Source organism: Athene cunicularia, assembly GCF_003259725.1.
Source record: "Athene cunicularia isolate RWA chromosome 8 unlocalized genomic scaffold, athCun1 chr8_part1, whole genome shotgun sequence".
NCBI lineage: Eukaryota > Metazoa > Chordata > Aves > Strigiformes > Strigidae > Athene > Athene cunicularia.
This window is the reverse complement of record NW_020799109.1, coordinates 2,811,909-2,834,254: the sequence shown is the minus strand read 5'-3', so window position 1 is coordinate 2,834,254 and position 22,346 is coordinate 2,811,909. Positions and strand designations below refer to the sequence as shown.

General features: G+C 39.6%; 1 protein-coding gene across 6 annotated transcripts in view; it reads left to right on the top strand.

Moving 5' to 3' along the window:
* Window positions 1-20,686, top strand: part of ALG6 (ALG6, alpha-1,3-glucosyltransferase) — a 25,050-nt gene extending 4,364 nt beyond the window's left edge. For all 6 annotated transcript variants that reach the window (XM_026853830.1, XM_026853829.1, XM_026853825.1 and 3 more), the window contains 13 exons: window positions 3,287-3,371; window positions 6,773-6,862; window positions 7,792-7,880; window positions 10,155-10,237; window positions 10,942-11,006; window positions 13,290-13,475; window positions 13,988-14,123; window positions 16,209-16,294; window positions 16,949-17,033; window positions 18,128-18,198; window positions 18,962-19,030; window positions 19,130-19,328; window positions 20,193-20,686. In XM_026853830.1, the coding sequence (XP_026709631.1) occupies window positions 3,287-3,371; window positions 6,773-6,862; window positions 7,792-7,880; window positions 10,155-10,237; window positions 10,942-11,006; window positions 13,290-13,475; window positions 13,988-14,123; window positions 16,209-16,294; window positions 16,949-17,033; window positions 18,128-18,198; window positions 18,962-19,030; window positions 19,130-19,328; window positions 20,193-20,390 (1,442 nt within the window). In that variant the 3' untranslated portion in view covers window positions 20,391-20,686. The remainder of the gene's footprint in view (window positions 1-3,286; window positions 3,372-6,772; window positions 6,863-7,791; window positions 7,881-10,154; window positions 10,238-10,941; window positions 11,007-13,289; window positions 13,476-13,987; window positions 14,124-16,208; window positions 16,295-16,948; window positions 17,034-18,127; window positions 18,199-18,961; window positions 19,031-19,129; window positions 19,329-20,192) is intronic.
* Window positions 20,687-22,346: the final 1,660 nt, after the last annotated feature.

The following is a 22,346-nucleotide window of genomic DNA, read 5'->3' as shown; positions in this document are numbered from 1 at the left end:
TATAAGAGACAGGGGTGGGAGGGTGATAGTAATGTTTTAGGAGGAGCTGAAGAACTGCTGGCTGTTCACCCCATGCCTTTGTTGTTTCAGTAGCTGCAGAATATTATTGCGGTCCAATTGTTTACTCTTGTCCTTTAAGTTCAATAACAGAGGTAGCCTTAATTTGTATTTAGTTAAACTGTACTGGTGATAAAGAAGATGGTGTAGAGTGACATGGAGTGAGCGATTGCACTCTGCCTTGTAGCTATACTTCCTTAATATTGTTTATAGCATGAACTAGAGCTATATGTTTTTTAATAGATGAGTTTTTCTTCTCCCCATCTTATAATGCTTGCAAAGAACTATTAAGTTCTTTTTCCAAAGCTCTCAGTCCATTCCTACACTTAGCATAAGCTTGCACAAAGCTGGCACTCTGCAATTTTTTTTATTTTATTTTATTTTTTTTTCATAAACTGAGCCATTACTTCCAATCCCCATCAGCTAGAAGAATCACAAGCTCAGTCAGATTCAACTCTGGATTTCTGTTAAAGCAGTTGGGAGCCTCAGCCCCTGAGTAGCTGGAGCTGTTCAGTAGTATTCTAGTGATGTTAAGTAACTCCTGGGTTTTATTTTCTTGAAGGAATTTGCTTGAAGTTAAGTTGCGTGCATACCTTCTTGCACAGTTGTTTTATTTTGAGTTTGCTTTCTGAGAATACCATTATGAGAGATGTGTTCTGTGGGTAACTGAGGCTCTCGTTTACCCATCTGTAGGCAGAAAAACAAACACTCTTGTCTTCTGCCACACAATCCTAAATTTCTCTTGCACTGCAGGTATTTACAATTACACTAACTAGATTTTTCTAAAGTTGATTTGATTTCAAACCAATCAAGTGTCTGAAAGAGAGTCTTAAAGTAACGCCTGAACTAAAATAATTTTAAAATCTTGTTTCCTACACAATGATTGTATGACTCCTTTCAGAGTAGGAAAAGCTGAGTCCGATCCAGTCCTGCAAATTATTAAAGCATGTGCTTAACTTTGAGCATTGGCTGGCTGAAAAAAGGCAAACCTGAATGATAGAAAGAGCTGTCAAATGCGTAAGTACACTGGATTGGTTTTTACTTTTTGACTTCCTTCAGATGTCATAAACTAACGACAGGAGCAAGAAAAAAAGAGTCGGGCAGGGTAATGTTTAAACTGCCGTGGTCCTGTTTTGCTTTCACTGCTGTTCAGTGCAATAAAGTTGAGCAAAAGCTAGGAAGTAGATGTCTTTCTCTGAAGCAGACTCTGGTAGAAACGCTGATTCGGCATGCTCTGAAGCCACACGGGGCGTGGATGGGGGTTAATTCTGCCCTCATTTACTGTATAGTCTGGGGTTGCTGTATTGTTTCCATCCTGTTGCTTGCCATCTAGCATGCTTTTAGATCTGCCTCTGGAATTAGGGCCACGGTGGTGAGAAAGCAGATAATAGCTAGTTTTGAAAGGTTATCATTTACCATGACTTTAGGTTAGTTGGTCTTGGAGAATTATTGAGGAAGAATTTGGCTTCATAGATTAATGCATAATTTTTTTTTAATGCATTGCCAAACTCCTGCTAAATGAGTAGAAGATAACTACCCGTGTTGAAAGGCAGCTTCAGACCCTTAAAAATGTCTGTTTCGATGTAACAATAAAACTGAATAAGACCACGCTAAATTTAAAGTATTTGTGACCCTTTAAAATAATTTTTATTAATTCTGAATTCTGTTTGGCTCTATACTTGATACATGCTGTAGATGGAAGCTAAATAAGCATTCTCAAACTGATGTGTGATCAGACTGGATTTGGCTTTTAGTAATTGAACCTTTGGATTAAGATCTTGATCATTCTGAAGCCAATTAGTTTATTTTTTGAACAGGGGAGAAGCTGCAATAAAATATATGTGTGTGAATATACACACAAATACACACACTCTAAAATTTGGATAATGCCTATTTTTGTTTTTTGGTACTCCTACGACAGGTTCTTTCTTCCACTAGATTTATAGCTACAAGAGTGGACACTGGTAAGACTCCTGTTATCCAGTGACCTCGCTTATTTGGGAAACTTTTAGTTGAATGTGTCATATAATGGAGATAATCTACTCTCTTTACTACCCAGGAATAAATTAGCGGAGATAATCTGTTCTCTCCACAACCCAGGAATAAATAGCACATATCTGAGCTTGTGTGATTCCCACAAACATAGATCACGTGAAAAAAATATAGATGGCTTTCCTATATTTTAAAGAAACTGTTAAATCTCTGTCTGTCTGGCGTCAATATTTTACTGGAAGTACTATCAGTCCAGTTTCTGTTCTCAATAAGCACAGGCTAATAGAAGTAAATAAACTCTGATAAAGGTGCTTAATATACTGCCATTACCAGAGTTAGGCTTATGTTGGGGGAATTGTTTATGAGTAGACATCTGAAGCACTTGCATTGATAAAGCCTTTTTCCATGGGGGAAAAAAAAATCTTAAGTTTCCTGAGAGACTAATGCATGAAAAGTGTCCTTTAACATAATTCACTTAGCAGAACTGCTGCGTAACATCCACTCTGCTGAAAATGTGTGAGAGAATTCCTCTTAACCAAAATGGAGCAGGTATTATTTAGAAAGCTTTGTAGATTGTAAGAAAAATGTCTTCTAAACCTGTTCTGTGTACTGAATGGCCTGATCCTGCCTCTGAAGAATCATGGGGGAAGAGACAGGTGCAGTGTTCTTGCTAGTGTTGCAACACAGGCAGCAGAGGAAAGAAAGGGAGAGGAACTGGGGGACTTGCAGCAGGTCTTAATTCTAAGTAAATTTAAAAATAAGGCTGGTTGTTACTTTTAATAGCAAAGTACCATGACATGGCTGAAAGACAAGTGAAAACACTGTCAATTATTATATACTAAGGAAGCTATGCTATATACTAATACTGTACTAGTAGTTCACACAAAATCAGTACAAGATGTTCATTATGTACATTTTCTTATTTCAAAGAAGGTGCCACATTTTTCATCTACACTTGGAAGTGATTTTTTTTTTTTGTCAGATGAGGAAGCAATTCTTCACAGTGGAATATCTTGATAAATGCTTATCACAGAAATATCCAGAAAGCCAAAAGAATATAACTTCCCTCCCCTCCCCATTAGATTGCATAGCAGATGAGGTCTTTATCTTGTTCTCAAATATCACAGAGGAGTAGAGAATAAAATTAGTAACATAATAATATGCAAATACATATATGGAGGAAAAGCAATCCTCATAAACCAAATAAATTCCTAAATACTCTGTCATCTCTTTTTAGGTGCAGGAAAGCCACCGATGTATGGAGACTACGAAGCTCAGAGACACTGGCAAGAAGTTACTTACAATTTGCCCATCAGGCAGTGGTACGTAGTACTATTGTAGTTCGGGTTACAAAGGTGTAAATGTAACAAAACTTTGGTTCGTATCTTACTTTAATATACCTTTGAGATCTCTGCAATGTCTTCTACTGTTCTCTGAACTGTTCTAAATCCCCTTTTGTAGTAATGTCATATCACCCTGTTCTTAGACTGAGGTACCATTTTCTTCACAAGAAGGCAAGCGAAATTTGACTTGCTAGCTGTGAGCTTGTATAACAAAATTATCTGACGGGTAGGTCTCTCTGTTGTGAAGCTCCAGCTTTGTTTTGAATTGACTGGAAAGATCAAGAAGCAATTTTTTTAGCAGGCTTATATAAGAGATCAGAGAAGCTTGTTTTCCTGGTTTAGAAGAAAATCTGTTCAGCTTCCTGAGTTGCCGTTCTCTAATGCACAAAAACTTTCATGATTATCAGCACTGAAAAACCCAAATGAACTCTGCTCGTTTCCCCTCAGCTAAAAGGCAGGACATGCCAGTAAATGCAGAGACTCGAGTTCTTGTGCTGGAGGCACTGGTGGTTTTTCATACCTGTGAGTTCATTGTTCACACCGTGTTCTTAATACAGATTTTAAAATGTGGGTGTCTGGAGTCTAGATGTAAGCATAGTGAACTTCATTTGTACAGCTCACTTAAAACAGCAGGAAAACTGTCCTAAAGTTTTTATTTATTTATTTATTTTTACATTATTCCTAATATTCCTTAGAGCTTTAGTGGAACAGTAAAAATTATTTAGTCTGTGTATACGCTACAAGACAAATTGGAAAATATTGGTGCTCCAGGTCATTTTTCCAACAGGGATAGTGGCATTCTCTTTGGTAGAATTTTTTCCTTGGCTATCTGTTGGGGAACAGACCAATATGACAGAATAGAATGTTAATTCAGTTGTATTTCTGTAAATATGTGTGGGGCCAGTTCTGAAAGTGCAGAACTCTGCAGATTATATTGTGACTTCAGATCATCCCGTTGTATCTAAATCATCATTTCTACATTTTTCTGGGATATCTAAACCCCTTGATGTGTCAGAGTTGGGATAATGGAGAGCTGACTTAGAGTTGGCAGCTTTGATCCACTCTGTTACGCGGAACTATATGTACTTAAAATTAAGAGTTATAGCAGTCATTATTTCTAGGCATTCCCAGGGGCCAGATGAAACTATATTGCAGGCTGGGTTTAGCTTATGGGCTGCCAGTTGGGCATCTCAGTCTTGTTGTATTTGCTCTTCATTTTATTTAGAACAGAAGTTTTTTGGATTGAGTCTGCTTTGGGAATTGAATCGCTAATACGACAAAGTCATATTCAGTCTTGGGCATTTGGAAAAGAACATTTTGGCTGACATGTAAAGGATTTCACTCTAGAATGCTAAGCTGTTTTTCCCTCCTGTCTGATAGAAATACACGGTGTGAAAAGACATTATGCTCCAGTATGTAAAAATAGTCTTCAAATTTGAACTTGAGATTCCAATCCCTTCTAGTACTATTATTTGTTTAGTACTTAGAAAAGCTGTTTATGCAGCAAGCACGTGTTCTTCTGTGAATTTGTCTAGGTAAATATAGAGAGCAGCTCTCTCATGAGGACACAGTCCTGTAAGGCCTCTTGATCTTTTCACGGACTTAATTGTCATGTTTACAGTTAAACAGGCATGTGTAGGCAATATAGCTGTATGTTCCGTGCTTGTTTTCTTTGGTCCAAAACAAAGATGTATTTTAAAAGCAATGCTGCACTAAACCACAGTATGGTTTGTACTTGGTTTCCTTGTGTGAGATTTCTCTGAGCCAGAGGCCAGAATTGAAGTATTTAATTTTTTTATATTATTCTTTAGAGTCTTGACCTTATTTATTAAAGGCTACTTTAAGAACATTCTTATTGTACTGCTAATTAAAACTGTGAAGGGTTTTTTTCCTAAATATTTCTGGGTATAGAGGTTGTTTTTTGCGTTGAAACGATGAGTTTATGAAAGGTAAAATTAAAAAAAACTCCAAACCCGGAAAGTTTACTACTGAGTTGCAGACTTTTACAGTCTGCATGAAGAATCTGAACTGTCTTGGCATGAGCAATCTTGAATCGTAGCATAAGAAGCAGAGATGCAACTCAAAAGAAATGTGATTTATCATCAGTTCGTAAGATACTTCAGGCAGCTCATAAAGAATTCAGGAAATATCATTTACCATAATAAATGTCAAATATCGACTGCATTTGGAGGGAGGAACTGGAAAAGCCAAGAGCTTGCCCCTTGGCAGTTAGTGTAGACGAGTCAGTCTGTTTCACTGTGAGATATGAAGGGTCTGATGCCTTATTTTTTTCTAACTTCTGTTTTCCTTGGTTCAGACCTTCTGTTTCTCATATGGAAGAGGTCACTTAATTAGCCGTCCATAGAAGTAGCGACACAGCGCAATTACAAATGGGAAAATCCTTTTTCCTTTCTCTCATGTGGTCCACTCAAGTTCTGAGGTAGAACACGATTGAGGTTCGTGACCTTGTGTTGGTTATTCAGGACGTGTTACTCTGATACCTTGGTGTTGCCTTTGAAGGAACTTTTTAGTCCCCGGATTCCTACATTCGTGCTGACAGAATTTCCTAGGTGGACCTGTGGTGACATATTTTTTTTCCACACCTATACTGCTTTTTGCTTGTCTGTGTAATATCTTTATGCCACCCTCTTCTGTTCAGTTGCTTTTCAGCAGTGTAACTCCAACAGGTGGTTGTTCAGAGTTTTCACATGAAGGTCTGTTGAGCAGAAGCCATTCACAACTTGCTACATTACAGGCTAAAAGAGTAGCAGATAAAGTTTAACTATTCAGAAGTCACTGTCACATATTAAATGTGCTGTCTGAGTCAAAAAAAAAAAAAAAAAAAAAAAAGGATTAATATAAGGAAAAATCACTAGTGAATTCCATTTCTTTTAAAATTTCCTTTTACCTGCATTGGGTTTATTTACTTTTTGGCAAATTGATTGCTGTCTTCTGGAATAATTGACATGCATGGAAAGTGGAGGTTTCGTTTGTAGATGGAGGTGAGGACCTGCAAAGCCTACCACATAAATCTAGAGCTCCAGTACGTTTGGTTTTGTGCAGGCTTTGTCTTAGTCTCTGCATTTTTGTCAAATTCTGTTTACGTCCTGCTCCAGGTAAGTAAGCTTTAGCAGCTTTTTTTAAATCAGTTTTGCAAACGCAGGTAACTGTACTCTGAATCACTTTTGCCTTTGTTTTGTTGCCTGAGATTTTTTTTTTGTGTGTGAAGTAAAATAAAGCAGATATAAAAGCTGCTAACTTCTATATTGGATTTTAAATACTTTGATAAAAACATTCAGTTTAATATTCAGCCTTTTCCTTGGGCTGAAACGAAGCTGGAAATGTAGATCCTTCTTTAAATTTAATTTTCTTTTTTTTAGGTACTTCAATACAAGCGATAACAACCTCTTGTACTGGGGCCTTGATTATCCACCTCTTACTGCCTATCACAGTTTTGTGTGCGCTTACATGTAAGTTCATTATTTTAAGTACTTATGTGGTTCTGTGGAGAATACAAAACACCCGATTCACCTCTCTACTTTTTTTTTTTTTTTTAATTTCTCTCCTGAGGAGAGAAACTAGTAGCTAAAAACTGCCCATCTGGGCACTTGATGAAATGGAAAATATTGTTTGCTAGGGAAATAGATTTTACACGTATCCCTATTGCTTAAAATTAATACTGTCTTTTTTTCTGTCTTTTACTTATTGGAAGGGGGAACTGAAGGATTACATTATTCTTTTTACCATGTCTGTAAATTTTAGCAGATTTAGGTGTGACTTAGACATTTAGCTTTCCATGGAAGCCACTGCTGGATCAGTGATGCATGGAGAAGAGGGCTGTCGGAATTGGGTGCATCACATGGGAAAGCTCTCGTGTAGTGAGAGCCCAAGTGACATTTGATGACTGGATATCATGTAAATAGAATTCTGTTATTGGAATACTTTTTCCACAAGGGCTTTACTGCTGTTGGAATGAGACTTATGGAATAAGAATGTAGGTTAAAGTGCACAGGCACAGTTATGTGGGGCATCTATGTGAACTGTAAATGGTTTATATTTAATACTTAAGTATGAAAGGTATTTACAATTGTTTTTTTAAAAGTCAGTGGAACTAGACTGAAAGTGGTTATCTTGTCCTAATAAATACTGTATTCCATTTGTGCTGTTTTTCAAAGTTTTGCTTTTTAAAATTGTGAAACAGGAGCTAAAGCCTGTGGTGTAAACTGATCTAGTGGTGAGGAAAATCTTTCATTGATCACTATTGCTCTTTGAAATATTTCTTCTCATTCATCTTCATTCTTGGAGTATGCTCCTGTGCATGTCATCTTTATTGCTGAAAGGAGTGTAAAGGGAAATGAGAACTGTCTACATTTTGATGTGTCTGTACTTTGTTTTACAGTGCAAAGTTAATAAATCCTGATTGGATTGCTCTGCACACATCTCGGGGGTATGAGAGTCAGCCACATAAGTTATTTATGCGTACAACAGGTAGGAAAACTAGATTTCCTTAGGATGATCATACAGATTTGTCTCACTAATTTAGCATGTTTAATATCATGCAGCTTCTCTCTCTTCACCAGTTTATCCTCAGTTCTTTGTCTTGGGTGGCTTTGCAGGTCCATTTATGAACAAAACTCCTGTGTTCTTTTCTCTTCTGCTGTCATGTGTGAAGCTGATAAATATAAAATATACAAACAAGTTTTCAACCCAACTGATTCTATAAAAACTCTAAACCAAAGCTATATTTTTTTTTTTTTGGTAACGTATACCCATTTTTAAATTTTGAAAATAATATTGTTGTTTTCCCTTCCATTCTGATAAATACGCTTTTCATTTTCAGCTTAACTTGTTTTTTATTGCAAAATAATTTTACACGTAGTCTGGCATTCACTGACTTAACAGCTTCGTGAGGTCTTGGAGATCTGTATTATGAGCCATATAACTTATCTGAAGGGGAGAAATATTTGATATTTTCAAAGATGTCACTTTTCTCTCAAATACTCACCACTTTCTAGGGATAAACTTCTGTTAACAAAAAAGTAGAAATGTATTTTACCACTTTTATCCTAAATTTCCCTTTCCTGCAGTCATTCTTCGGACCATTTGATTATTTTGAACTGCTTCTACAAAGAAAGGGATAAAACAAGTGCAGAAAGATTTTTCTAGATAATTCAGTAGCTGTATCAGTAGGACAGCAAACAACGTGGCCAGTGAGCTCTTGTTCTCTAAGCAATGGCAGATGTCATATTATCCTGTTGTTGTTTTCATTTTAAATCTGTTTTTTTGCTTTGCGTAACGCTAGGGTTCCACAGAATACTTTCTGATTGCAACAGCAGAATTTGTTGCTCATCAGTAGCTTTTCTGTACCTCACAAACCTCTCAGTCTGGTCTCTAGTAATTGATTGAATTGGAAAAAAATAAAAATCACTAGAACTTAATTACCCTTGAAATGGTCTTTATTAATTTTGAAATCAACTCACTTGACAAACCACTGATGGATCTAGGAGAGCTGATAAATGCTTTTTAACAGTAGCCCTTAGAAGAATGCATTAAAATAATTCAGAATGGTCAATGTAAGCTGTTGGTATTACACCCTTATTTTAAGTGTCTGTGTATTTGTTTTGCTAACGACTTGGGTATATTTGTTTAATTGTGGCTTAAGCCTGCAAAACAATTCCTCACTGAATAACTGGTATCTTGAAACATTTTCTTCCAAAGAAGTATAAGCAAAGAATACTTTTCCTCTTGGAATAACTGCACTTTTTCTAAAACCCGCTTATAGAAATAAGCCGAGATTTTTCTCAGACTCTCAAAAAAACTCACTGCAGAAGAATTCACCTGGTGGTTTAAGCATGAGCAAGACATAATTCGAGGCAGGTGAACCTGCTGGTTCTGTTTTCATGTCGACCCTCTTACATACGTTTGCTGTAGGCAGATGATCAAAGCCAAAACCCTGCTTTTAGTCTATTTATCCACATCACTAGTAATTCACACAGATACATTGGAGATTGTTATAATCCAGAGCTTCTTGATTATTTGTGTCTCCAGACTATCTGTTCCATCAAACAACTTGCCTGGATCTAGTCCTAGTTGATTTCTTTTGAGAATTAAGAATGCCTTCTCTCATTCCGGCATGTGAGGAACTAGAGTGTGTTCCCTTATTGACTGAGGCTGTGCCAGAAGCCAAAACAGCTGAACACATGGAAGCAACAGCTTTTGGGCATCAGAAATGATAGCGTTGGAAACATTAACAAGATCAAATTCTGTAGACCTATTTCTTTTTGTCCTTTGAAGTGCAGCTACCCAGTTTATTCTAATGAAGAACTTTCAGGCATTTTAATGTTTATTTGTCTATATTTTTCCCCTGTCTTTCCCAAAATGATTGGAAAAAAAGTAGCTTTGGTGTAACTGCCAAACTTGAGCTATCTTTTAAAACAATGATGTAATGGCATGTAAGACAGTAGAAAATCAGATTCAACTGAAACTATAGGCACATGACTTTTGAACTTCAGTTGATTGAATGACTGAAGTGAAGTTTTCAGGGAGGGCAAAAAAGGTAGGCAGCTAGTCTCACTCCAACACGGTGTAGTTGTTATCATCTGAGGTTTTTTTACACCAAATACAAGCAAAGATGTGGAGCATTAAGTTAAAACTGTAAGCAGAGTCAAAGATTCACAATCCAGATGAAAATACACAACTGGAATAGCGTTAAGGTGAGGTATATGGGAGGATTCTTATGTAAAATTAATCTTTATTTTTCAGTGTTTGTTGCTGATTTGCTGGTTTACATTCCTGCAGTTATTGTATATTGTTTTTCCTTGAAAGAAACATCTACTAAAAAAAAGGCAAGTATGGGGGGTGTGTGTGTGTGTGTGTGTGTGTGTGTGTGTGTGTAAATTAAAAACCCAAGAAAGCGTCCTATTAAAACGGGGTGGAAACGTAACAGTGTGAGAGTTAATTAACATCCAGAACACTGTGATGGCTTCAATTGACGTAAAACTGATGACAGTGAAAAAGATAAAAGCCATTAATTTATCTTATAGCAATTATTTTAATGCTTTCAATAACAATAACAGGATGCTCTGAAGTTTAGTAGCCATGAACTCCTGAGTTATATTCTTTCTGAATTTATTACTTGGGTAGTAAAAACAAGATTTGTGCTGTGCCATGGGGGAATCTAGGAACTGCTTTGTCTTGCACAATCCTTGTGGTAGAACCAATACATTTTGGAATAGTAAGTCTTCAGATTTTTTGAGTTGTTCCAAGGTTTAGAATGGGTGTGGGTGATCTTTGAGCGAGTGGGTTGGCGAAAGGCAGGCAGGTCTCCATTCAATATTTTCTTATTTATGGAAAATCTTTATACTTTTTTATTCTTCAAAATATCACTGACGGAAGATTACTTGAGGAGAGTAAGATTCCTACATATAGGATGCACCATGGAGGGGTAAATTTTTGTAATGGAGAAGTAGTTCAAATTCCTATGTCTAATGTCTGACTTAGAAATAATTATTTTCCCCTCTCTTTTTTTTTTTTCGATCCTTCTTTCCAGGTTTCCAGTGTTCTTTGCATACTGCTTTATCCAGGCCTCATTCTTATTGACCATGGACACTTCCAGTATCCTTGTTCTGCAGTGAAATGAGTTTCCATTTAATGAAATAACACTGTTCTTTAGTACTTGCCTTTAGCCGGACAGGAGGTTACTTTTGTATACAAGGTCATCTGAGGGGCTTCTGCCGACCACAAAGCAGAGAGATTAAAGAAAACTGCAAGTCTGAAATCTATTGGAGATAAATAGTTGATATTGGGACAAATCAATCCAAATGTGAATAGCATTCTTCCTGTGCTAACTTAAGCTCCTATTTCTGTCAGTCACTTTATTGCAGAGAACATCAGGGGTACAATGACAGTGGAAAAAAAGATGGCTTGTGCTCCTGTGACTTGTGTTTGGAGAGAGAATCACCTTAAATCTTCTTGAGATGGCAAAGGAGTGTGTCAAGTGTGGTTGTGTAAAATGTTCAGTTCTATAAAATGTCCCGTTTTGTCTTGCCTTGCCTTCACAATTACTCGAGACTGGATTCACTCAGTGCCCACCCACTGCAGCCAGTATGAGTTAGGCCCTCAGAGCTAACTAGACAATATTGGTGGCAGACACCTTTACAGGTGGGTCTCTTTAAATAAGATTTCTGGTTTTATATTTGTTTTGCACATCAACAAACAACTGCTGTTAGTTGACTGTGCTGCTCAGTGCTGTTGAGCCAGAGGGACATAATTCTGGAGTGGTGATAAATTTAGATATTTAAATATTCTAAGGAGATGTTGGATCTTGGCATCTACTACTAAATCAAGTTTTGACAATCAAATAGTTTACTAATTTGTGGTTTTCTTCCAAGAGAGTGCATGGTGAACTTGGAAAGCAGATGTTGAAGGAAAAAAAATTAATAATACTGTTGAATATTTGAGTTATGGTTCAGGAATTCTGAAATTCAATTTTGTGCCCAACTCTTTAAGCATGTAGATCCTCTGGAGACATCGCTTAAAAGAATGGGGATGGGAATGAACACAGTTCATCTTAGGTGAGAGAAGCTGGTGGTCAGGAGGAGGGACAGGGTTACAATTGTCTAATATGTAAAAGGTCTATAAGGAGGAAGGCAAGAATGTGGGTCTGGTGTTGATAGTGCAAAAAGTAATGGCCTTAAGTTACCATAGGGAATAATTGTGGTTTTTTTTTTTTTTAAAAATACATGGGAAGAAATCTTTCGAACCTTACAGTGAAATGCTGGAATATATTGTCTGTGGATGTTGTGGAATCTGCAGCATCGAGGTCTTTAAGAAAAGGTTCAGCAAACCTCGTCTCAGGGTGAGGTAGGTGTAGCAGACGCCGTGTCCAAGCAGGCAGATGTGCTGCGTGGCCTCCGGGGTCTGTTCCGGCCCTGGGACTCTGGCCTGAATAACTTTGCTGCCTGCAACCAGCTCCCAGGGAGTCAATAGATTTACTTAACCTTAACGGTTGCTACACGTCTCTGCAAGATCAAAGGTTTTTGGTATAACAGTTTGTTGATGTGCAGTTGATGAGATCTCAAGAGTACCTGGGGATTTTGAGTGGGAAATTTGGGCTGAAAACAAGCTAGATAATCTGAATGTGTTGTTACAGCTATTTATAATGACAAAGAGAAAACAAAATACTGTGACATTTCTGACCGTATGTCTTACTGGTTTCTCTCATTGTAAAAGACAAAGGTAATATTTTGTTGCAATTTAATAGTAAGTATAGTTATTCTCTTCAAACTCTACTGAGCTTGGGAGCCTATTCTCAAAGTGATAAGGAAGTAACGTTGCTTTTAGTAACTATTATTCATTGTTTGAACAGTATTAGCAGCTGAGGAAGCTGGTCATGGATGAGCGTGCGCTGTGAGTATAATAGAATCACAAAAACCTCAGGAGTCCTTGAACTAAATAATAAATAATTTAAATACCGACGTATTTGAGTATTCTGCACTTATCTTTTGGGAGCTGTGAGGGGAGACTCTTGAAAGCTTTATCCTTAATCATGAAAATAACAAGGAAAAAATGTTCACCCTGATGTATCTTAGAGTGCTGTCACTGAAAGCTTGATTGACTGAATATACGTTATGTGTATGATTAACACGCACGCATTATTTGTCCTCATGTTTGCCTGTGCAAGCTTTTGAATCAAGCCTTGGAAATAAAAAAAATTACACTTTAAATAGAAGTAAAATGATTTCTGTCTGTGAACAACATAGGCACAACTGGCAATGTGTTTCTAAGATGAACTTGGAAAAACTTATTTTGCACGCTATTTTACGCATGTCCCTTGAGGCATTCATGACTGACTTCCAATACTGAGATGTAGACCTTGTCCTTGACATAAAAAACCATATACAACTCAGTGAGCCTTGGCTTGGCCTTGTGGGGCGTGCTTTATTTGTCTTATGACTGGGACCTTTTGGGGTCAGCGGCGTTCTGCTTGGCCTTAAATTATAAGCAAATGGAACTCTACCATTCTCTGCCCTTTTTTTGCTATTTACTTGGGAAGTGCTTCAAGAAGGGACTGAAAGGAAAGGGGTAAGTGACTCTAAACCGTTTTATCTTCCTCAAGCATACACCCAGGCAGCCTGGCACTGAGAATGTGGTTCTCCTTATTTGCACGTGGGCATTTCTGAATTAATTTCTGGCGGGAGATACTTTTCTGGCTGTAATGTGTTCATCTCCTGCCCAATGAACACTTCTGGTTGAGACCTACGTTATGTATTTCCACGGAACGGGTATCAGAATCTGTTAAGATGTCCTTTCTTATCACTCTTCCTTCCATAAGCTAAATTAAATATGGGCTGTGGTGGGCACCCCGGTTAGGTTGACAACAGTGGCTTTGTGGTTCTCATGGAGTTGTTCTCACTAATCTGGGGATGATTTTGATAGTACTGGTAGCTCTTTTTGTTTAGATTTGTTACCTTCACTTTCTCTTTTTTTTTTTTTTTTTTTTTTTTTTAAACGAATGCTTATGCTACAAACGAATAACTTTCTGTAGCAGTAGCTGGATTTCTCTTTTCTGACGTAAGCTTTTCTCTTGATTGCAGATTAGTATTGTTAACTAAAATAGCCGGGACAGTGGTGGTTTCCTTTGCTGTCTGCTGGCTCCCGTTCTGTACCGACATGGAACAAATCATGCAAGTACTCAGAAGACTCTTTCCCATTGACCGAGGCTTGTTTGAGGCATGCATGTTTTCTTCTCCCCCACCCCGCTGTAAATGTTCTGTATTCTTAGATCCCTTGAGAAACCTTCATCGTGACCTTTAGGGATTTCATGTGGGAGACACACCACAGAACTAGTAATTTGAGATGGCTTCTTCAGCACTCGTTTCTTGCCAGTTATTTAATCCAGTATTTAACCCCAGCTCAGCTGGCATCTTCCAGGATATTATACGAGTAGACCACACTTATCCCATCATCAAACTCATACTTCAATCCATACATTTTTCCATTGAAATAGATTCCATCATAATTGACAGTGTCAGAAGATGTAACCTTAAAAGTTAACAGCTTCAATCTCTGCCTTTGGTTCTGCTCATCTTTTTTTTTTTTTTTTTTTTTTTCAGGGGATTCATTATTTAAAAAAAAAAAAAAAAAGTGTTTTGGGTGAAGCCTAGAACTTCCTTTTTAACCCACCTTGTATTTTCAGTGCAAGCTTCCACAATATTTTCTAAAAGTTTTAGGCTGGTTCTGCTTTTGTTTTTCTCAGGCCATCGACATTTGCATCCTACAAGGTGCTGAGCAGCCTTAATCCAGTAGAGCAATTACTCCTTTACCTAAGGCCACAGGAGTCTTGCTGATAAAAGAAAGAGTACTCATTTCCCAAGTAACAGTGAGTTATTGCTGTTTTGCTTAATTAGGGCAGGAGTCTAATAGTACATTTCTAAAAGCAGATTCCTCACTTCCAAGTTTAACCAATAAAATGAAGCTTTGAATTTCCAGGTTTTGATGTCAGATGGATTTAAGCAAATGCTTACGTAGTTTAATTCATCTTAAATTTTCTTTTAATCTTCTCTAGATGTGAATAATATCACAACTGGCTGCTTTTTTTCTTTAAAAGTTAATGCTGATGTACCAAAGGTAGCATTTTATTTTGGGACTGTTACAGACGTGTTCTCTGTGTATTCTCTGCTAGTTTGTTTAAAAAAAATCACAACCCCTCCAGAAAAGACACACCACCCCCCTACACTCCCCCCAAAAAAACCCACAATGACCTATTCCTTGAGTATTATCTGGAATTTATAAATAAATAGTTTTGATTACCACACCTCTTATTCAGTACCAACTATAAAAATAAAATCTGTAAAATGACAATAACTAGTGAGTCCGAAAGAGCTTAAGGATTTTAGTCTAATATTAGCCCAAATATTTTCTGAGTCGATCAGGGGAGTGACTTGCTGGATGCTAATCTAGATAAAATGAGAAATTGTCCACGTAAGCAATGAGCAGTAAATTTATACTGGGGAGCGTGTAACAGGTTCTTTGACTTGGTTCCCATTTACAGCAGTGGTAACAAATGCTGATGGTTGTAAAATCGTATTGGCTATTAAGTAGGCGTCCCGTGTGTTGGCTGGTGCTGCCAAGCCCTCTGTTGGCTTGGAATCCCCAGCAGATTTTGAAGTGCATATTCCGTCTTGCTGGTGAGCATATGAGGAAGATGGCTCAGTTGTTGGTGCTAGTAGCTTTCTTGCTGTTATGTCTACACAGCTGTGATTCAAGCAGCTGTTTAGGGATGAGTTTCACGAGCATGATAGCTGTAGTTACAAATTTAATTTTGAAAGTGATCCTAGCACAACTGCTAATGTCTTTAGACTCCTTGATTTATTAGAGGTTAACTCTGTCATTGCTAGCAAGCAGTAGGCACAGCTAAATACATTCAGGTATGTAATGAAATGTGACGGTACACACAACATCTTCACATTTGGAAAAAAGATTTATATATGCCAGCGTTTAGTCATGGATGGGTAGTTTCTGAGCCTTATTCTCTCAAAATGTGTGATCTCATGAGTTAAGGAGTTGTCTCTTGTGCTCTTGAACTAGTTCATGAGCACTTCAGAACATGTTTTGAGTCTCTTGAAACTTGCCATTTTTGAAGATCAGAATAGCTTAAAGTACATCTAAGAATATGATGGATGTCTACATGTGTCTTTTTGCAGTATCATGGTAGAAACCCAACTATCCCCCACCTCTCAAGCCCCATTCTTGTCACAAACATCGGTTTAAATGAGTGTCATTATCACTAATTATCCTTTTTTTTCCCCCTGACAGGATAAAGTAGCCAATATTTGGTGCAGTCTAAGTGTCCTTATAAAGATAAAGAATATCATATCACCTCAAACTCAACTAAAACTCAGGTAAGACAAAACTGAAATGCTTTAGATAAAATTATCTGCATTATTTTTGGCAAAATGCGTATTTTTTTGTCAAAGAATTACAAGAATTTCTGTCTAAAATCTTGAAAAAAAATGTTTTCTTCCCTATACTGTACTCTTCTCCCAAGTGATGAGGGTTTCCTTGAGTCCTGTTAGGAATAGTTGAAGATGTCCCATTTTGTTGCAGGGGATTTGGACTAGATGACCTAGTTCCAACCCAAATCATTCTGTGATTCTAATACTTACAACTGGAATATTTCCTGCTGGTTTGTATAGTGATTTAGAGTACTCTGTTGGTTAAAACTGAGTTAAAATTTGCACGCTTGCCTTTTCAGAGTATTACCTCTTAAGTCTGAGTTCACAGTTCTGTTTTTTGACTAAGTGAAGAATTCAAGTCTAGGTCTACAGAGTCTGAAAAATTAATGGAAATGGTTCATTCCTTTTTCAAAAGCACTTATGCCAGTGAAGACCATTCAGTGCTCTTCTCTTGTGATTGAGTCTTGAGTGATTTTTTTTTTTGTGTACTTCTGAAAATGACACTTGAATTCCTAACTTATGTAATCGCTTTTGAAAACTATGTGATATCATGGATGTAGTTACTCATGCATTAAAACTTCTTCTTATAAAATTCTTTAGTTTTGCTGTAACATTCCTGAGCCTGCTTCCTACTTGTATAAAACTAACTGTCCAGCCTTCTCTCCGAGGATTTAAATTTGCTTTGGTAAGTGTGTGTCTTTAGCTGCTCCTTGTTTTATACCCACCACTGAGCACTGGTTCTACTCGTAGTGGCAGCAACATGCGGCGCTGCGTGGTCTGTTAAATGTCGCCCTGTCTCTGCTGAAGAGGTTGGCCAAAACACATGTCCAGGGGGCTCTGACCTGTCTTTTAAATCCAGACTTTTTTTCTTAGCCTCAATCCTTTTTATTTAATCCTGTATTTTTCTTATCCCCCCCTGAAGAGTCTTAAGATTCTGTACGCGTTAAAACCTCATATAGAGTTGGAGTTTCTCCTCTTTTTGTTTAGCTTGTGAAGTGCTGGTTTTTCTTACTGCATTGGCTGCAAAATTCAATAAAAAAGTCCCAAGACGGACATCGCAAGCTCGTTAGCAGTTTGAAAAGAAAATGATACGATTTTCCCAAATGTTTGCCTTTTCTTAGTCATATCGTATCATTGAATTTAAGCACATTAACATAGCTTATATGCAAAAATCAGTTTTCCTTGAAATCAAAATTAGATGGAGCTGGTCCTAAGGTGTCAGGAGTTACAAGATAAAATTAAAAATAGAAATTATGTGAGTACTGTTTGAGAGTTTATCGCATCGCTGCCTAAAACTGACATTTATCCTTTTTAAGAATTAGTTTATGTTTTACAGTGTGGGTTTTTTGTTCTGTGGAGGAAAAAAAAAAATTGTTTACTTTTGGTGTATTGGCTTCATGATGATGAGCAAAATCTTATGTCAGAAAGGTGGGTAGTTCTCACCATGAGGGAGCTTTGCTCATGCTTAAGTGTGCGAATGTTGGCCTTGGTGGGGATGCTCTTGTCTATAATTAACCAGGAGCGAGGGCTCTTTACGTGAAGGGTTTTCTGAATAATTTGGGGTAAACTCTCAAAGAACGTATGTGTTAGTGTGTGTAGGTGGTCACAGAAGCAGCTCTATGTGCTTGTAAATGGCACTGGAGTAAATTAGCAGTTAATTAGAAAAATCAGACCATTTAGCTCATACGTTCCTGTAAAGTCTGTGCCAGCAGAGAAACTCAAAACAGCACTTTGATTGCAGTCGCACAGACTAATGCACCTCTGGTTTCCTTTCCTAAGGTTAGCTGTGCATTGTCATTTTTCCTGTTCTCCTTTCAAGTACATGAAAAATCTATTCTTCTAGTGTCAGTGTAAGTAAATTATTTTTCTGTGGATGTATTTTGACCTTTTCCACATCTCGTTATTGCATGCTGCTTTCTCACACATATATCTGATTTCAAAAACTACACATTTGTTTTTCTGACCAACTGGTAAGTGAAAGCACACGCATACAGCGGGCTGGTCTCTCCCTTCACTCCTCTCTCCGGGCCAGCGTTCCTGCTGCGCTGGGTGTAGCTGTCTGCCCGGGCTGCCTAGGGTGATGCTGCCATAGACAGCAGAGGCACAGCTGGGGCTGCCCAGCAAGGCTGGAGCACGGGCACTGGTTGAATTGGGCGGTTGATACCTCACTAACAGCAACTGTCAAGGGCCCCCCTCTCCCTCTGTCATTGTTCCTCCCTGCCCCAAGGAGTTGGGGGCAGCAGCTTTGCTCTTCTACATGGATGTGAGTAATGTTTGACGAAGGAACATTTGGAGAGGTTAATACTTAACAGTTATTAAGCTTAACCTCTTAAGAGGACTGGTGGGGAGGCCAGGGTGGTGGTTGGAGTCTCTGGGTCGCTCTGCAGGCGGTTGTCTAGTCGTTGCCATACAGGTGCTCCTTGGAGCCACACGAGCCTGCCTGCTGCAGCCCCCGCGCGGGGCAGCACATCGGGGTTCAGTGGGGGGCTGGGCTTGGGCACTGTCTCTTCTGGGTTTTCTGGAGAGCTCTGCCCTGCATCCACATCGAAGGCTGAGAACGACGTGCTCTCCCTTTGGTGCTTCCATAGCTGGTTTTCCTCTTTTTCGTTCTAGACCAGTCTGCTTAATCATAAACGAAATCCCTTTTATGGCTACGTGGTTTTTACTTGTATCAACCTTCAGGTGAGTTGGGCACTATTAACGTTATTTAAAAACTGCGTTCTTCCTCAGTTCTAGCAAATATAAATGTATTCTTTTTCCTCTTCAATTCTGTTTGAACAGCATGTTGCCCCTTCTGCTGAAGGACGGCCTGCTGCTGGCTTACGCCGTGACCACGCTGGCGTTCCTCTTGGTCTGTGCCACTTCCTTTTCCATCTTTGAGAAGACCTCAGCGGAGGACCTGCAGCTCAAACCGTTCTCCCTTTCCCTCAAGGGATATGTCTCTTGGTTTAAGTCATTTCCAAAGATTGTCAGGTGTCTGGTAAGCAATTATAATTCCTTTAACTCTTAGTTGCAGCTCTTCGTGGTACTGAAGCACTCATGTAAACCAGTTTCGTGTCCGTAACTGCATGTAAAGCCCTGACCAGGGAAAGCTATGCGCTCTCAGTGTGGAGGTGTGCTAAAATTTTTTTTTTCTGCAATGTCATCTATGTGTAGATTGAAGAATACAGAGCACCCAAGAAATCACAGAACTGTCTAGGTCGGAAAAGACCTTGAAGATCATCCAGTCCAACCATTAACCTAACATTGACAGTTCCCAACTCCACCAGATCCCTCAGTGCTATGTTGACTCTACTCTTAAACCCCTCCAGGGATGGGGACTCCACCACCTCCCTGGGCAGCCCGTTCCAATGCCTAACAACCTGTTCTGTAAAGAAATGCTTCCTAATATCTAGTCTAAAACCTTCCCTGGTGCAATTTGAGGCCATTACCTCTTGTTCTATCTTTTATTACTTGGTTCAAGACTCATCCCCCCTCTCTGCCCCCTCCTGGCAGGGAGTTGCCGAGGGCCAGGAGGTCTCCCCTCAGCCTCCTCTTCTCCAGACTGAACCCCCCCAGTTCCCCCAGCCGCTCCCCAGCAGACCTGTGCTCCAGACCCTGCCCCAGCTCCCTTGCCCTTCTCTGGCCACGCTCGAGTCATTCAATGGCCTTTTTGGGGTGAGGGGCCCAGAACTGAACCCACTTATTGAGGGGCGGCCTCCCCAGTGCCCAGCACAGGGCTCAGATCCCTTCCCTGTCCCTGCTGGCCACGCCAGTGCTGACACCAGCCAGGGATAAAAGGAACAGATTACTTGTTTGAGCTGTTAAACCACCATCAGCTAATACATCGTTCCTTACCTTACAGTTTCTTCTTTCCCTAACCCTGATGGGTGTCCTCTCTCTGATGAGTGCTGCCGTGCATCCTCCCCAGCGGTTACCGGATTTATTCCCTCTATCTGTGTCTGTTATTTCTTGCTTACACTTTTTATTATTTTTGGTGTATTTTAATGTTGTTATACTCTGGGACTCAAAGAATAGTCGAAGTCAGAGGAAAATCAGTTAATCAATGGTGAAGCTCAAGGACTAAACTGTGAAAGGACAAGAGTATTTCAGTGAGTGGTGTCTGGCGTTGCAGGTAAAGCTGTCTGTGATGTAACACAATTCCTGTAACCTAATGAAAATCGGGAAACATGTTACGCATATTTCAACACAATCACAGACTTTTAAAGGGGAAGTAAGTATGTTGAAGAGCACTCGGAGATGTGATTTGGTGTGTTTTCTTCAGAAGTGTAATGCTTTTGTTACCATTTGTAAACTTAAAAAACTTAATAAAGGACCAAATTTTGAATTAATGCTAAACTACCCCAGGTGTATTAGCCAAACATTGCTTAATGCCAAACTTTTTTGGCATTATGCGTGCCTGTTTCCCAGCTGAAAAAGCCTAAGGGAGGTTGTGTGGGTTCACTAGAAACTCTGGACTGGGAGCTGGTAAGTCGTGTTGAATTGGTTTAGGACATAAAGCGTCTCGTGCGCTCAGAGCGTCCCTCCAGGCCCTCTCCCGTTGCCATCCCTGAGGCGGAGCACGTGGTTCTGTGGCTGATGTAGGGGAGAAAACTCAGCGTTCTAGCAGCCGGGAGCTCCACACGCTGAGCCCCTGCCCCGATCTGGGCTCTGCGCCTCCTTCAGCTCACCCCCGGGCTTTTGCTTTTCCTGTACCCTGTGTTATTTTCCACAGCCTCAGCCTAGCGCCGGGCTGGGACGTTGGGAGAGGGGAAGGTCCTCGCAGAGCAGTGGGCTGGAGGACTGGAGCACGTTCCTTCCCTCCATGCAGGTCAGTGTTTATGCTTTGGTTTCAATGCTGTCGTAGTCTGATGACTCTCAGCAACTGTTTTGAACACGACTGAAAAAAACAAAATATCTTGGTTCTACTGAAATAAAAGCTGAGGTACTGCGGTGCAGTTGGAAAGCAGGTATTGGGCTCTTGGGGGAGGGAAAAAACCCCACCAAACAACAAAAATACCAACAAAACCCACTCGTTGTTGCATAGTGGTTTGCAAATGTAAACTGAGCTCAACCCTGCAGCTCCTCCCTCTGCACAGCGCAGCCTCCAGGGCCAAGAGTGCAGAGAATACAAATTGATCAAATAATTACGTACATAACAAAGCATGGAGCAAGAAAATCATAAAATATTTCAGGATAGTATGGTTTAATTGGAGTCAGTCTATCCTTTTCCTTCGTTCTGTTCTGACACTATATTTAAAAAAAAAAAAAAGCAGCCACCCCCCCTTGTTTAAAGGCTTCTCCCTGACCTGGCTGTGCTCTGTCACATTCCGGGCTGTCACTGACATTAGCACACTCTGGGGCTGGCCCTGCAGCCCCGGCTGGGAGTGTGTGAATCAGCTGTTCTGGGAACTCCCAACTGTGGCAGGAATACTGTACGTGAAGGGTCTACACGCTTGGTGTATTTATTCTGTGTTGTGTTTTTTTTTTTTTTCCCCCAGCTTTATTTGTTGTGGAAAAAGTAACCACAGCCAACATTCTACCCCTGGCAGCTAAGACAAAATAAAAAAAATGCTCTTGAGTAGTAACTAAGGTTAGCAGGGGGTGTGTACAGTTCAGCAACTGACCTACACTGTAACAGTACATTATAAAGCAACAAAACTGAAATGTTATTACAAGGATTTAGAATTTTCCTGAGGGGGTGAGTCTCATCGTGGCGTGCGGGAGCTCTGCCCACGGTGGGGCTTCTCTCCGCAGAAGTGCAGGCCCAGAGGTGCCGATGTGTGATCTTTGTCTCCAGAGGCTGCCACAGCTCAAAGCCCCAGCGTTCCCTCCAAGCAGGGCTGGGCCGAGGGCTGCCCCCACCTTCAGGCAGCTCCCAGAACCCCGACTTCCACTGCAAAAACCCTGCGAAATGGCAAATTAAGATGGAAGGAAGCAGAAGGGCTTCAGGGTCTAATTATCCGGGTCTCTTGTGTTCAGCATGAGATGAGGGTGTGATCCTCCCCCCCCCCCCCCC